Source organism: Pelecanus crispus, chromosome 14 (genome assembly GCF_030463565.1).
Source record: "Pelecanus crispus isolate bPelCri1 chromosome 14, bPelCri1.pri, whole genome shotgun sequence".
NCBI classification, from domain to species: domain Eukaryota; kingdom Metazoa; phylum Chordata; class Aves; order Pelecaniformes; family Pelecanidae; genus Pelecanus; species Pelecanus crispus.
The window spans coordinates 2698254-2712687 of NC_134656.1; the positions used below are offsets into that span (position 1 = coordinate 2698254).

At 48.8% G+C, this 14434-nt stretch overlaps 1 protein-coding gene across 6 annotated transcripts in view; it reads left to right on the forward strand.

The window, feature by feature from the left end:
* KCNQ2 (potassium voltage-gated channel subfamily Q member 2) overlaps positions 1-14434 on the forward strand; it is a 68232-nt gene that overhangs the window by 33992 nt on the left and 19806 nt on the right. For 3 of the 6 annotated variants that reach the window (XM_075720955.1, XM_075720958.1, XM_075720960.1), the window contains exons 9-11: positions 1957-1986; positions 6509-6577; positions 8562-8591. In XM_075720955.1, the coding sequence (XP_075577070.1) occupies positions 1957-1986; positions 6509-6577; positions 8562-8591 (129 nt within the window). Of the gene's footprint in view, positions 1-1956; positions 1987-6508; positions 6578-8561; positions 8592-14279; positions 14334-14434 lie in introns of all 6 variants that reach the window. The other 3 variants (XM_075720954.1, XM_075720957.1, XM_075720959.1) reach the window with 2 other exon arrangements.

Genomic DNA, 14434 nt, shown 5'->3' on the forward strand with positions numbered 1-14434 from the left:
ATTTGTGAACCAACTAAAAGATTTTGCTTCAAAAAAACCCAAACTAACAACCCAACAAAATGGAGCAAAACTGTTTTCCAATAGCATTAAACCCACCCCACATCAACACTCTCCCTCCCAGTATTTGACCTTCTCGCTGTACATTTGCAGCACTGGCTGAGATCAGCTACTGGAGAGGATGAGGACTGGAGCCTGGTCCAAAGTCCGCTGCAAAACGCAGAAAGCCAGGGGCTGATTTCAGTGGACTTTGTCAGGTTTTACTGCTGTTTGAAAGACTGAACTTACCACGCGGCCAGACATACAGTGACACCCTTTTGCGTGAGGACATACTGGGGTAACTACTTGCTGCTTAATCCGCTTGTTAAAGCCTGCGTTTCCCATGGAGCTAATACATGGAAGAAAACTAAGCTCAACAGCTCCAGAAGAGGCTAAATACAAACTTTGGGGATGAGAAAGAGCAAAGATGTAGTTCAATGAAGAGCCCAGCTATCTTGAATAAAAAGGCAAGAAAAAGTCGTAGCAGGGTCGTAGCAGTTTTGCTGGCTGATGCTGCGGGTGCTGCTCCCAGTGCCAGCCCCGAGCAGCAGCGTCACCCTGGCCTTCCCTGGGCACAGGTTTCTGCTCTCCCAGCTTCACCCTTAAATCCCAGCTCCTGTCTGTGCGCAGGCGAAGTGAACATCACCTGGGAGAGTGAGCCGTGGGTGCACCGATGGATTCAGCTGTTAGTCAAATTGAATTTTTTACCAAGAAAGCAGTGAACGTCTTTTGAATGTATTTTAGATGCAGTCAAATTAATTGGAAAAAAAAAAGAAAAATAAAAAAGGGGGTAACTGTATGTTCTGGCTGCAGCTTCCATCACTCTCACTGTCCATCTCTCCTCGTCTACCCACTTCACTAAGCCAGCTGGAGGGCACTGGCAGCCCTGCGCTGGTGCAGCCTCAGCAGCACGTCAAGCCCAGCACCGCATTAAGGCCATGGCTGCTGACATGCGGCTGAAATGCACGACGTGGTTAGGAAGTGGGTTGGAGGAACACGATATCCCCGTCTCCCGGTGCCTGGGGGTGATCTACAGTCACCGCTACCTTGGCACCCTTTCTGCTCAACACTGGGCTGCTTATTCCTCCATAGAGGGAGCCCTGTGACTTGAGCTTGCCTGTCTTCCCAAGGCATCTCCAAAAAGACCAGCTGCTTGATATGAGAAAATTGTTGCACATGCCTTGGAGAGGAGTTCATGTGTCTCCAGAACAGCACTGAAATCACTGCAGTAGAGCTAGTCTCACTGGTTTGGGGAAAATATGGTGGCCTCTGCGAGTCGCTTAGATTTCATCTTTAAATTCAAAATGTGGTAGAACCAAATCTGAAATATGCACAAGGCTCCTGTACGTGCAGGTGTGGTTTGGGCTTGTAACGCTTGCATAGCTTGCTGTGCCCAGACACCATAACCTGTGCATCAACCACTGCATTTGCTGGAAAAAAAAAAAAAAATCTGCTCTTTATTGTCACTCATGAGAACATGGCCTTGATCTGATCTATATTCATATATTGGCCTTAAAAAAAAAAAAAAAAGCCACTAGCACATCATGCCCAAGTCAGCAGCCCAGTCTGAGGAGTCTCGGGCTGGTGGGACCGAGGGCTGCGAATGTCTCACAAAAGGTCTCCTGGAGGCCCCCGCATTTTCCCCGCTCTGTGGTGCCCGTTTGCTTTCGGAGCAAGGTGCCAGCTGCCTGTCCCCGAGGGTGACGTGGGTGCGCGGTGGCTTCTGAGCGAGCTCAGCCCGCGCTCCCGTGCTCACCTGTAAGCCTGGCCACAGTGCATCTGCTCCCGGGGATACACTTCGTTCACATGCTAATTTTCTTTATCCTGTTTCTTTTCCCCTTTCCTCCACCCCACCTTCCCCCCCCTCTGTTTTTCTTTCTCTTATCCCTTTGGTTTTCTTTGGTGAAAACACTTGAAAAGCACGCAAACGCAAACGTACGGTGCCTCCAGGTATGAAGTGCATGTGACTCTGAAACTGTGTGTCATGTCACTCCTTGTTCTTTGTTTGGGACTGTAACGTGCAAAGCCTTTAATTAAAAAAAAAAAAAAAAAAGAGGGGAATAAAAGAAACTTCTGAAGATCAGTTTTTTCAAAGGAATGAGTGAAAGCCCAAACCAGACTCCTCATCTTGCTGCCTACAGACTAACTCCATGCGCCTCCATGTACATTTTAGCTTTTGGTACACACAAGTGTTGGGAAACTGTCTGTCAAATGACGATCTCAGGAAGGAGAATGGGAGACTGCTTGATAAGCTTGCTTTTTTTAAGGATGATTTCTTGATGGTCTTACCAACCTGCTCCAATTCATACAACGCTTAGCAAGAAAAATTCCCTGTTCATATTTCCATTTTTCCCTTTGCCATCGCTCCTGCGTGTTCCCCTTTCTCCAGCCCCCTTTTCCCATCCTTCATTGTGCCATTTCTCCCACTTCACGCTGTAGGAAGTACCTCGCCAGGTAACACCAGGTTTGCTGAATTTGCTGGTGTGGTGGCACTGTGGGGACGCATCAGTGGTGGCACAGAATAAAATCCCAGTAGCAGCTGGGCCGGCTTTTGAGGCCAATGTCTGGAGGAGAGATCCATCTGGAATGCTAAACTGAAATGGTCATTTATTTCTTCTAGTAATCCAGTCTGATTTGGGGGAAAGGGATGTCCCATCTCAGCAGCACTTTAGCATTTCAGTTTTTTCTTCTAAGACTGACCTAGAGACAAGCAGCTATTAGCCCCGGTTATTCAGTCTGGGACTTAACCTTTTGGGATCAATCCAAATGCAAAGACCTGTATATGGCTGCATGAGATTTATGATCATAGAATCATAGATAATATTATCTCAGGTTCTGCAGAAAAGAGTAGATTTTCAAATCACGGGCATATTTTATATGAGGTGGGTATCTGAAGGTGTAGTCAAGTCAATATTTTAAGATGGGGAATAAGTGGCTTGCATTTTAAGACTGTGGGCCAAGCTCTGTTCTTAGAGCAGTTTAAATCCTCACTAGCTGCATTAATGCTCTTAGAGCCGATGTGATTTAGTGCTTGATTTCCAAACCTGGTTCCAGTTTTCACAGATGCAAGTTTTACAGCCTTAGTAAATCACACTTACCACTTCGTGTGGTTAATTTACAGCAAGTTGCCTCAATGAATTGCAAGTATAATATTATGAATGCATTTTCCTGTTGTGCTGAACAACTGTCTGTTTTGAGAATTGGGTGTTTTTCTACTGCTGGGAGTGAAATCAGAATGTGCCACTTCCATCCCATTTCAATCCCATAAAATATTTTATAAGTTTCATAAATGTTCTCAGCTATGAAATATAGCTTAGGCTGGAGACACAAAGTCATGGTTAGGGTAAAAATTGGCTCCTTATAGGAACTCCAACGCAGCATGGAGACTCATTTAAGTGCCCATCCCATTCCAGCATTCATCTCCTTGTCACCCTCTTCCTAAGTGTTCATACCGGGCCTGTTCAAAAAAATCATCATCGTCTCTGTGTGCGTGCGTGTCGTGGTGCGCGTGTTTTGTGTGCGCTCCCACCCTCTGTTATGTGCTGCTGTCCTCCTTGTGTTGTGGGTTTTTGATGATGTCCTGGCCGGAGGCATGATATCCCTACTGTCCCCAGATGCTTGAACGTTATCTGTGCTACTAGGAATAGCAAATTTGCCTTCCCTTTGGACGGGGGAGCCGGCACCTGGAGTTAGTGCGGCGTTTCTCTGTGCTGTACTGGGAGGGGTGATGGGAAGCAGCTGTAGGCACCGCTGGGTCCCCTCAGCAGCGGCGACTCGGAGGTGTTGCTGTGGTGGGTAGCATGAGCTGTGTGTGTTCCTGTGGTGTGCAGATCTTCTCACCTGGCTCCCCTCTAACCGAAACGTGCTTCCCTTGCTAACAAGTGACACACGGACCAGGAGGAGAGAGAGAAAACGTGAGATGCCCCAGCCGGAGGTCCTTTCTCCACATCTCTGGAGGACACAGTGGCACCTGTGTCACCTGCCCCTGGGCACGCACACCAGTGCAGGGTGCCCTCCATCCAGCACTTTATAGCAAAGCTCAGTGAAAGTGCTGTGCAGAGCCCTGCCTTTTCTTTGAGGTTCTGGTGAAATAGTGCAATGCAGGAGCTGTTCCCCAAGCTGCTCTTGTAATGACAGGTTAGGCTGACATTCAATTCGGATTAAATTTCAGGTCAAGTACGTGGCTGAGTTTATACCCATTTTTTAATAATTATAGTTTCAGTAAAATATTATTTTTTCCACCACACGTGTACCAGACCCATCACCCTACCACAGAAACAGTGAATTTCTGTGTTTTCTTGTGTGTCTTTACCTTTGCATGGAAGCATCTGCGGTGGCCCAAGAGATTGTCACCTTCAGCATGGTGTAAACCTTGTGTTATGGGCTAATGCAAAGGAAGGAGCTCATTTTGGCATCCTGAATCCTTCAATCTAGTGAGCTAATGAGCTCTCCAGCTCTGAGACTTGTATCGGTGGGAGCCATGGATTTGTGATCCCAGCTGGAGGAACTGGGGCTGTTGTCCTATGTTCTGCTGGGTATGGACCTCCCTGAGAAACTAACTCACCAAAGAACAGTCGTGCACCCTTCATTAACTACTAAGCATGCTTTGTGCTTGATTTTATGCACCATCTTCTCCCATCTTGGAACCCCCCTAGGGTGGGTTTGAACGCAGGTGACAGCCCAGCACTTGTGCACTGCTCCACTGCACCAAGGTCAGCTTCTTCCTGACATCCCGAGTGAAGAGGATCATTAATTCATCAGATCAGGATGTGCTCTTCTCTGGATGGAAGCGAACAGAGCTGGACTGGGGAGCCGAGCCAACATTTTCAGGCCTATTTTTATTCTTTTCTCCATACTTAGGATTGGAAAATTTTCCAGTTGCCTCAATCTTGTGAACACCAAATCTGCTCTGCTGAACAACTGTGGTTTTGAGGATGAGTTTTGTGCATGCAGAGGAGAGGCTTTTCCAGTTCTGGGGTTTTTTTTTTTGTCAGTTAGAGGAAAGCTGTGCAAATATTGGTCTCATAATGGCTGAAAAAATGTGGGCATAAATACCTCTGCCTTTATTTTACAGTAAGCAACAGGCCCATTTCTTACAGCACCTCAGCTGAGACCAGCCTGTTAGGGGAGCGCAAGCCCTTGCATCCCTTCCAGTCCTAAGATGCGGTTTGGGGACAGTTTGAGTAGGTCCTTCTTGCTTTCATTAAAACCTACGTGGTTAATTTGCCAGCAAAGCCATAAGTATATGCTGCCTTGGGGCTGTGGCTCTTTGGGCTGTGGCCCCAATGGCGCAGACACGGGCAGCTGCAGCCCCTTGTCCTCCCCTTCGTCCCCGCAACGATGCATCCTCCCGCTCGCTTGTCACAAGCGCGACCGGAGGCGGCTGCTGTGCTGACTTTGCACCCTCTGGGCACAGTGATGGCACGTGGTGCTTGGACGGTTTGACAAGGGCACGCTGGTGGCCCAGAAAGGAGTTTGCAGCAAGCCATGGGATGAGCCCCATTGGCCTTGACCCCAAATGCAGAGTCCCAAGCGCGCTCTTAAGTAGATGCTGCTCTTCCCAACCATGCGCAGCGTTCTCCATCCTCCCCCCGACACCTCCAGCTCACATCTTTCTTGGTTGAACAGCTGACTGAATATCAACGTTAAATATGTATGGAGCAAGCTCCAGTCTCCCCGGGTCTGAGGGAAGAAACCAAAAGTGGATGTGGGAGCTAATTCAGTGGCTTTTAGCACAAAAGCAGGATAAGCAACAGGGTGTTTGTTCGTTGTTTTTTTTAATTATTAACCAGGATTCCCGCTGTCAGGTTCTTTTTCTTCCTGAGGAAGGAAGGAAACCCATGGTTCCTAGGAGGCAGTGATGCATGAGTTTCCCTCATTTTGGAGCAACACCTGACATGGACAGTAGGGAATTGGTTAAACTTGACCCCGGAGCGCACTGCTGTTTCTCCTGGGATGCTCCTACCCTCGTGTCCCAATTTCCTCTGCCCCATAAGCTGCTCCTTCCCTTGCCTCCCTACATTCCCAAGAGCAGCAGGGTTGAGTTTTCCCATTTGCCTCTGAAACTGGAGTTTCTCTCCACCTAATACACAGCTGAAGTGCTGATCTCCAAACGTAGCAATGCCAACTGCTAGACGACCCGTGGTGAAACAGCTCTCCTGCCAAAACACCACCATGCTGCTCAATCCCTGGCAGCCACTTGTTTTTTGGGAGGTTCAAAACCCGGTGGTGCAGACAATTTTCTCTCTCTCTCTTGCTGTCGCTCTCTCTTCCCCTACTGCTCTGCCTTAGGACACTGTTGGAAGTAGCAGCCAAGCCCCTCTCCATCCTTCCCAAGCTGTCTCCTAGTTGCAGCTGGTGGCACAAAGCTGGTTTTAGTTGAAAGGATGGGGCAGCGGGGAAAGTTTCCAAGACAGGAGGCTCTGAAGTCAGCGCTGCCTGAATATTAATGGTTTTTATTTTCTCCCTCTAGACTCATCCCTCCTCTGAACCAGCTGGAGCTCCTGAGGAACCTGAAGAGCAAATCGGGACTGACATTCAGGTTAGCAGCAGAGTTAAGAGAGCTTGGAAAGCACACACTTTGCAACCTTTTCCTTTTTTTTTTTTTCCTTTTTTTTTCTTTTGTTTTTTTCCTTCCTGCCTTTTGCATATGGACAGCCTTGAAGATGTGAGAAGTTTTGGCAGCTGGTCCCCCATGGGTTGTTCAGTGACCTCCTCCCCATCCCTCTCCCATGCTGTACCTGAATTTCTTCAGCCTAACTTGGCTCTGGAGTTATATTACAGTGCTTGGCTGAAAATGCAGTCATGTTTTCAAAGGGTCTAATCAAGGTAGTGTCCTCAGTTTTCCTCTGACCTTTCTGCTCTTCACCACCCTCAGAGGAGACTCAGGCCCATGATGTGTTAATTAATTCCCCATTCCCTCCAGCCTTCCCTCGCCTCTCCTGAGAGCAGGCAAGGTCGTAGCAGTGAGAAATTTTTGCTAAATCTGCTATGGCAAGGTATACATGGTTGCCCTAGAAGGCCAGGAGTCCTGCAGCTTAAATGTATGCTCGGGAGGGGTAATTCTTGGTTTTTTAGGCAGGTGAGGTTGCCCTGTTTGGTGAACAGGGAGTGTGCAGACCCCAGGAGGGATGGAGAGATGCTGGCCATGCCGGTGGGCATGGGGGCCAGCTGGGGAAGGGTGGGATGGGACCTGCCCTGGGCTGTGTGTCTCTGCAGAGAGTAGAGATCTGTAGACCCATGAGTCAGACTGCAAACTTCAAAATGTATTTGAGCTAGTGACTGAGGCTGGGCTTCCAAACTTGTCTGAGGACGGAGCAGAGGGTGGAGGGGCATTTTTTTAGTCCCTCCAGGCTGCTGCCTTCAGCCTAAGGGAGAGGGGTTGGGGTCTGTGCAGATCTCAGCGTCTCAGCGGTCACTGCTGCATGGAGGCAGGGCCAGGGCTGGTACAGCATCATGCTCAGAGGGAATCGAGCTGCTCCTGCCTGGGTCTTCTCACAGTCCGGTTTGTCCCTTAGACTGTCTGGTGTTAGGGGAGGCAGACCCTTATCTGCTGAGAAGCACAGTCTGCTCCCTCTCTTGTGGGGCTGCAGGGGCAAGGCTGCTTCGGGGCCCCAGATTAAATGCAATTTCCCAGCGTGAAGAAGCTGTGAATCAGAGTAGTTGAAGGCAGAGCAAGTTTTCCTCGTGGCTGGAGGGAAATGCCACCAAGATGCCTGGTCAGTGAAGGTGAGAGATTTTTTTTCAGTGTGGCCTTAGCTTGGCTTGCAGTGTTATGCCTACCCTTTTGCAGGTGCTCAGCTCACTTTGTCCTCAATGTCAAAAGATTTTTCAGGGCAATCAAGTGGTTTGGGATCTCGGTAGGAAACCACATACAAAAATTGTGGCATCCCACTCCCTCCATGTAGCCTTTGCCAACTGCTTTGGCAAAGTGGCTGCCAAAGGCTTTGGAGGCAGAAATCCCACTGCGGGGTCAGGGTGTCAGGGCAGGGGTCCATACTCCTTCCCGCCGCTGTCCTCCTCCCAGCACCACGCGTTAGCACTGCGGCGTGAAGCCGTGCGTCAAGAGATCTGACATTAGCTCTGTCCCAGAGGCCAGGAAGGAAAAGCAAATGCACCAGGGTTACGGGAGCCGTTCACATCCTTCCCTACGTGCAGGGACAGCTCAGGGCGGTGCATTTCCAAACGAAGGGGGCCGCTCTCTGAGCCCACAGAAGTCCTCCTGTGCTCACGCAAATCACACGACCGTCAGGTGTCTCAGTCGTGCATAGGCACGAGGATGGGTTGGGATAAACTCTTCAACCCTGTGCGTTGTATGTGTCTTCTCTGAGGTTGTGTGAGTCTCCAGTGATCTTCTGCCCCGGCCAGAAAGTCCAGGAATTAAGTACTCCTTTCCCTTTCTTCTGTCCACAACTTCCACTTAGTTGTATTGTTTGGTATTGTCCTTTCGTTATGTTTTAACAGTGAAGCAGCAACATCTTTTGCCACCTGACACCATGCTAATGTACTATTGCTTCTGTTTAAAGGAAAGAGCAGCAGCCCGAACCATCGCCAAGGTCTGTATCACTGCCAACACGCCATTCCCATGCATTACCCGTAGATTTCTATGTACGTGTGTGCGTGTGTGTACCATGTCGTGGCGCCATCGAGGGAAGCATTCTAGGTATTAACGTGCTTTTTCTGTGCTGTGGCAGTCCAATGTATTTACGTGTATGCTGGACCTTAAATCATATCTTCCTTCCAGTCTGCCTCGGGCTGTAGCTGCGAGGATAGCGAGGCTGTGGGGCTAGAGAGAGCGGTGGGCAGCGTGGGCAGAGCTGGCAGACACTTACCCGGGGCAACAGCAGGGCTTTGGTTCATGCTGCTTTTTTTTTTTTTCTTTTGTTGCTGGAGTCGTAGCTGAAACAGAATAACGCAGGCTCAGTGAGTGCCGATGGGTAGGTGATGCTTTGCCTATGTCTCCATCACCCCGACGCCGTGCCAGGCAGAGGTGACATGGGAACATGAAGCCATCACCGTGCCACCAAGTTAGCAACTTCTCCTGAGCTCCTCTCGCTGCAGGGCACTGCACGGGGCTGCGTGGACCTGCCGCTCCATGGGACACAGGAGGGCTCTCTGACACGGCACAACGTTGCATGGCAGAGACACCCTTTCTCCACCCCGGTCCCTTTGGCCTCGTAACCTCTGGATGAAGCACAGTCCCTGCTCCGTCTTCCCTCCACGCCTCGAGTCCACCGTGCAGAGCGTGCTCAGCCGGGCGCCCTCTGAGACGTGGCGAGCACCTTCCAAGGCCAGCCATAAATCTTACCTACGGGAGAGCTTTTCTCTATTCACATGTCCCAGGGAAAGCAACAGGGCTGGTATTTGGGATACTTTTAGGATACTTTTCATCCCCTTAGAAGTATTTAATTCTGGGATATTTTTTTTCCCCTGTATTTTCCCAGTTCTTTTATGTAGTAGTTCTGGGACTGAATCTCATTATTTTTTCTTGGTAGGCAAGATGCAAAACTGATGATCTGTGGAGGTCATCTGCTTGGCTTTCAGATCTTCCATCTCATAGCTCAAAACGTAGCTTACAGCCTAAATACTGTAAACACTGAATATGTTTTTCAGAAGTATAACTAGAGCCTGGCGTTTTGCAGGTGTAACTTTCTGCTGTGCCTTTTAGCTTATAAGAGGCCAGAAGCTATTTTTCCCTGGCATAAAATCCAACCAAAGGTAACTGGGTAGATATGGTGCTGACTAAAGTGAGGAAAATTTCATCCTTCCTTCCTTTCCCCTCAGCTCTTTTTTTCTGTCTTTCATTTGAGCTTTTCTTTGCAAGCAGAACCTCTGTAACACTCCATCCACTTTCCTGCCAAATACACCAAATCTCCAAGATCATGTTTCAACTATCCAGATTTTTTCTTTCTTTTTTTTTTTTTTTTTTTCCTGCTTGGGGTCTCAGCCTGTGTAGCTAGAGCAAAGGCAGCTCCATTCGGCTTTAAAGCAGGGAGCATTACGTGGGAAGTGTTCTCTGGGAGCAGACCAAGGCTGAAATCTTGGCCACCCACCTGTGGCATCAGGAGGGTCAGCATTTCATCCCAAGGGCCCGGCTGCTCTGCTGCCCTGTCTCAGCCAGTGACATACTTCGGATGCATCAAAGGGTAAATCCACATTTCTCACAGGCATACGACAGTGCAATGAGATGAAATCTCTGTTCAACCCCATCAGCTCCATAGACGACGAAACCTGAGGACCGATGGTTCCTCGTAGGGTCACACCAGCCAGCATCCCTGCAATCGCAGGCACTAGTCTTATTGCTGAGGCACTAGTCTTATTTCTTATTTTTGAATCTCAGTCCCATCTTGCAGGGTTCATTGTCACCAGTTAAAACACTCGGTTGGATATAATATTTCTTGTAGAGGTTGCAGGTTTTTCCCTTTTCATTTTCTACATCGCTTTCTTAATCTTATGTCACAGAAAGTGACAGAAAGTAAAAATAGCCTTTCACTGCCCCTTTTCTGGGTATTTTTTACATTATATAGCTCCTTCATCAGGGTCATTTCCAAATGTTGCTTTCCTGCTCCTGCAGTGTATCTGTCTCTTGTGACACTGATGGGTTTTGTTGCCCTCATAAGATGCTAAATGTGAACCCAGGGGTGCTTAAACTGAGGGTCTGCAGCTGCCGTGTGTATGGCATTAGGATACTTCCCATATTGTTTAGTTCAGCTGCCATAGCAGAACCAAAGCTTTTTCCTTCTGCGTTTTGTTAGGGCAATATCAATTTTACCTGCTCCCACTGCCTCGTTCCGTCTGGTTATGTCTCAGACCTCAGGAAGGAATTTTGCACAGTAGTCCCTACCTTCAGGGGGACCCAAATCACCTGTTTTCCCAAATAAAGGTTTCTGGATCTTTTACATTCACATCCCAAATCTCCCACCTGCTTTAATTTCCAACAGCCTCCCAGTGATGCTCGGTGTGTCATCCTGCCCTTAGAAAAGAAAACTCATCCTGTTTCTCAGCCCACCCGCCAGTTAATCATCCAGCCGCGGTCTGTCACTGATGACTGTTTCACTTAGGAAACTCCTCGGGATGAATCGTCTCTCATAGCAGACCCCAGCACCACACTTTTACTGCTTCGGCTGGTAAAGGATTTGCCCCTTTCCATTTCCATCGATGCAGGGGAACATACAGTCTCTCATCTGGAGCTAGCTGGATCTTCCTCCTGTTGTAGTGATGTGTAGGGAGTGGCTGATTTCCTATATCCCTCTTTCCATAACTGATACACCACAAAGTCCTTAGAGCAAACAGAACAGAAACACATTTTTCACCATTTTGCATCTTAATATATTTTAAGTTAGAGAAGGGATGCTGGCATGGCTCGTGGGAACGCGCTGTGCAAGACAAACATTGCCTTGCAAGGTCAGGGAGCATCCCAAACGCCCCGCCGGTGCACGGGGCAGCCTGTGGGGTCTTGCCCATGCACCAGTGGCGATGCTGCCCTCTGACTGCGGCGCTGCTGTAGCCGTGCTGATTTCTGCCGAGACGGCACTCGGAGAGCTGCTGCCCGGGGTGGGAGGACATGGGGAGGCGATGGGGTCAGTGTGGCGGAGGCTCGGGGTCACCTGGAATTGCTCGGGTGGCTTTCGATTGGGTCTTTGCGTAAAACGGACAGCCGATCTGAGACAGGTTACGTCCTTTCTCTATCGCTTCTGTTTTGTTTTTCACTGCGAGCTTGTCTTCATCCATCTGTGACTGAGTGCCAGGAAGCTGTGTGCTGGCCTGTGCGGGGGGACGGGAGCTCACCTCCCCGTGACATGGAGCCCAGCCTGTGATGAGCAGAAAAGATGCTGGCCTTTTTCTACATGCTATGTACCTCTTCCCCCGCCTTTTTGTTTTCCTTCCTATTTAAAAACTGCTCACTGAGCCTCCTCTGTTGCCCATCGCTTTGGGCCCTGTGTCCACCCTACCATCTGCCTTGGCCAGGAGAAGCGGCTCTCTGCCCTTCCGCGGGCTGCCTGCTGCTGCAGGAGCAGTTAGCGCCGATCACGCCTCCGAGACCACGCTGCTCTCCTGCAGGGTCCAAATACGAGTGCTCTCTGCCTCATAACACCAGGGAAGGAGGACTGCTCTGTGGTGGGGCTTTTCTCACCCCTCCTGCTGCAGAAAGCCAGCAAATCAGAGTGGTAACAGGGTTTGATTACTCCTATGTTAATCAGGCTGGAAATTTGCTGTGGCATCTCATCTCTGTTTATTTTGTCTTCTGATTGTAATGTCAAAAAGATGAACATATGGTTAGCCAGGACTATGGAGGCTCCTATATGAAATGTGTGCTTCAGATGCTCTTTAACAGATGGTTTGATAAACATCTGAAGGCATCCATGACCACATTTCTTCCTCTTGTATTTTCCAAAATATGATTGGGTGAAAAGCTAAAAAAAAAAAAAAGATGAACCAAGTGATCATGATAATACATGAATATCAGAGAAAAAGAAACAGAAGGATTCCAGGGAAGTGGGAAGCTAAAACTCAGATTACTTTGTCCAGCATGAGTTCAGTCCTGTAGGTGATGAGGAACCTCTTTGGAAGGTTGTCCTCAGCTGTGGTTTGTCCTTGACCGTAATGAACTCAGCAAGACCTTGGCTGTTATACTGAGTGAATGCTGGACTGGGCCACCTTGTAATGTGTATGTATATCTGTGCGTATATCTATCTCTATATCAGTGTATGTATATGTCTGTCTGAGATACACACAACATCAATATCTCTGTTCAGGGGTGTGATTAAGGCTTTTGTACGCACTGGAGGATGCCTCTGGTTGACTCAGTGGGCCCCTGCTCATCCAGCCTAGGGTGTCCGAGGTGTCACTAATCACTACTGCCCGTGGAAATCAGTGTCAATCACTGGAGCCCGGTGGGCCACGTTAGCCTGGGTTGGCGTTTGACCTTCTAACCAATTAAACTGGTGTCAGAGACTCATGCTGGGACTGACAGTAATCTGGAAATAATCAGTTGCCTTGAGGGGAGCGGATTATTTGCACGGAAGGGACCGCATCTTTCCGTAGGGACTGCAGAGGAGACTAAGAGGAGAGTAACCCACGTGTCTCCCTGAGACTCTGCATGCTGAATATCCCATTCCCATGCCGCAATGCTCAGACCCTGGCTCCAGAACAGCCCCGGTAGCACCACCGGTCCCCGGGGCTCCCTAGGGATGCGGGGTCCCGTTGCGGGTGCCTAGGGAGTCCCCAGGATGCCGAGGGTGGCGTCGGCTGAGCTTGCACGGGATGCCGCGAAGCAGAAAGAATTCCTGCAAATTCCTTCTGTGTGTGCCCGCGAGCTCCTCCGATTGCCGAGCTCAAGTGTAAAACAAGACTGGGTTTTCACGCCCTTCAGCCTTTTCAGCCTGTCCGTGAACTCAGCAGGTGATGCCCACCGGTGGCCAGGTTGGGGTGTTGGGGCCACATCATTACCCTTCCGCAGGTAGAGGGCTGCTCCATGGCGTGGAGGACGCTGGTGGTGGTGGCAATCTCCTGGCAGGGCAGTGCCTGAGCAGCACTTTGGGATGGGCTCACGGGAGCCGTGGTGGTGCCTCAGCAAAGCCAGTGACTCCCCAGAAGTGGTAGGGCCTGTCTAAAAAGCGTTAGGAAAACCAGATGCGTGAACACAGATGCTCAAATCCCTTCCCAGAAGGGACTGCACCACACCCCGTTTTTATCTATTTTTATTTTTTTTAAATGCCAGGCTTAATGCAATGCTATTTCCTGTATGACAAGTGCAAATAATTCACAGATTAACTAGCTCACTTTGTGAGGTTTTTTTTTTAAAAAAAAAAAAAAAGAAGAAATTTTAACTTTTTGGATGTTGTTGGACAAAACAAGTTAAAGTTTTGGCTCTCCGTGGCTTAGACAATTAAAAAATTGTCTTTTTTATCTGTTTAGAGGAAGAAGAGAGTACTTTTTGTTTCCAATGCAGATGAAAAAAATCTTCTTGCAAGACTCAGTCAACTGTAGATAAACTAATGCCACCAATTAAATGCAGAATACGTCATTTCTAATAATGACATTTATTGACCGCAGTGAGACAAATTTCAGAAACCCTCTTGTTTTTTGTTTTTTTTTTTTTTTTCACTTAACGCTCAAACAGAAAAATCCTGTCATGAACCCGGCCCTCAAAACACTTGTCTTTAAACCTAGAGTCAGTAATCAAAAGTTTCCTGTCTGGCATTTGCTTCCAGGTCTAATTTTTACTCTCCCCTCATTTCCAGTAAAAGCAAACCGTGCAGAGAGTCACTATGCGGATGCTGCTCAGGAAACTCTAGGTACCACGGGAAATGCGTCGCACGGAACTAATCAAAAGCTGCACGGCTCATTCTCCCTCTACCCTGCTACCACCCGTTCTGATCACTTCTCTGCTTAATAG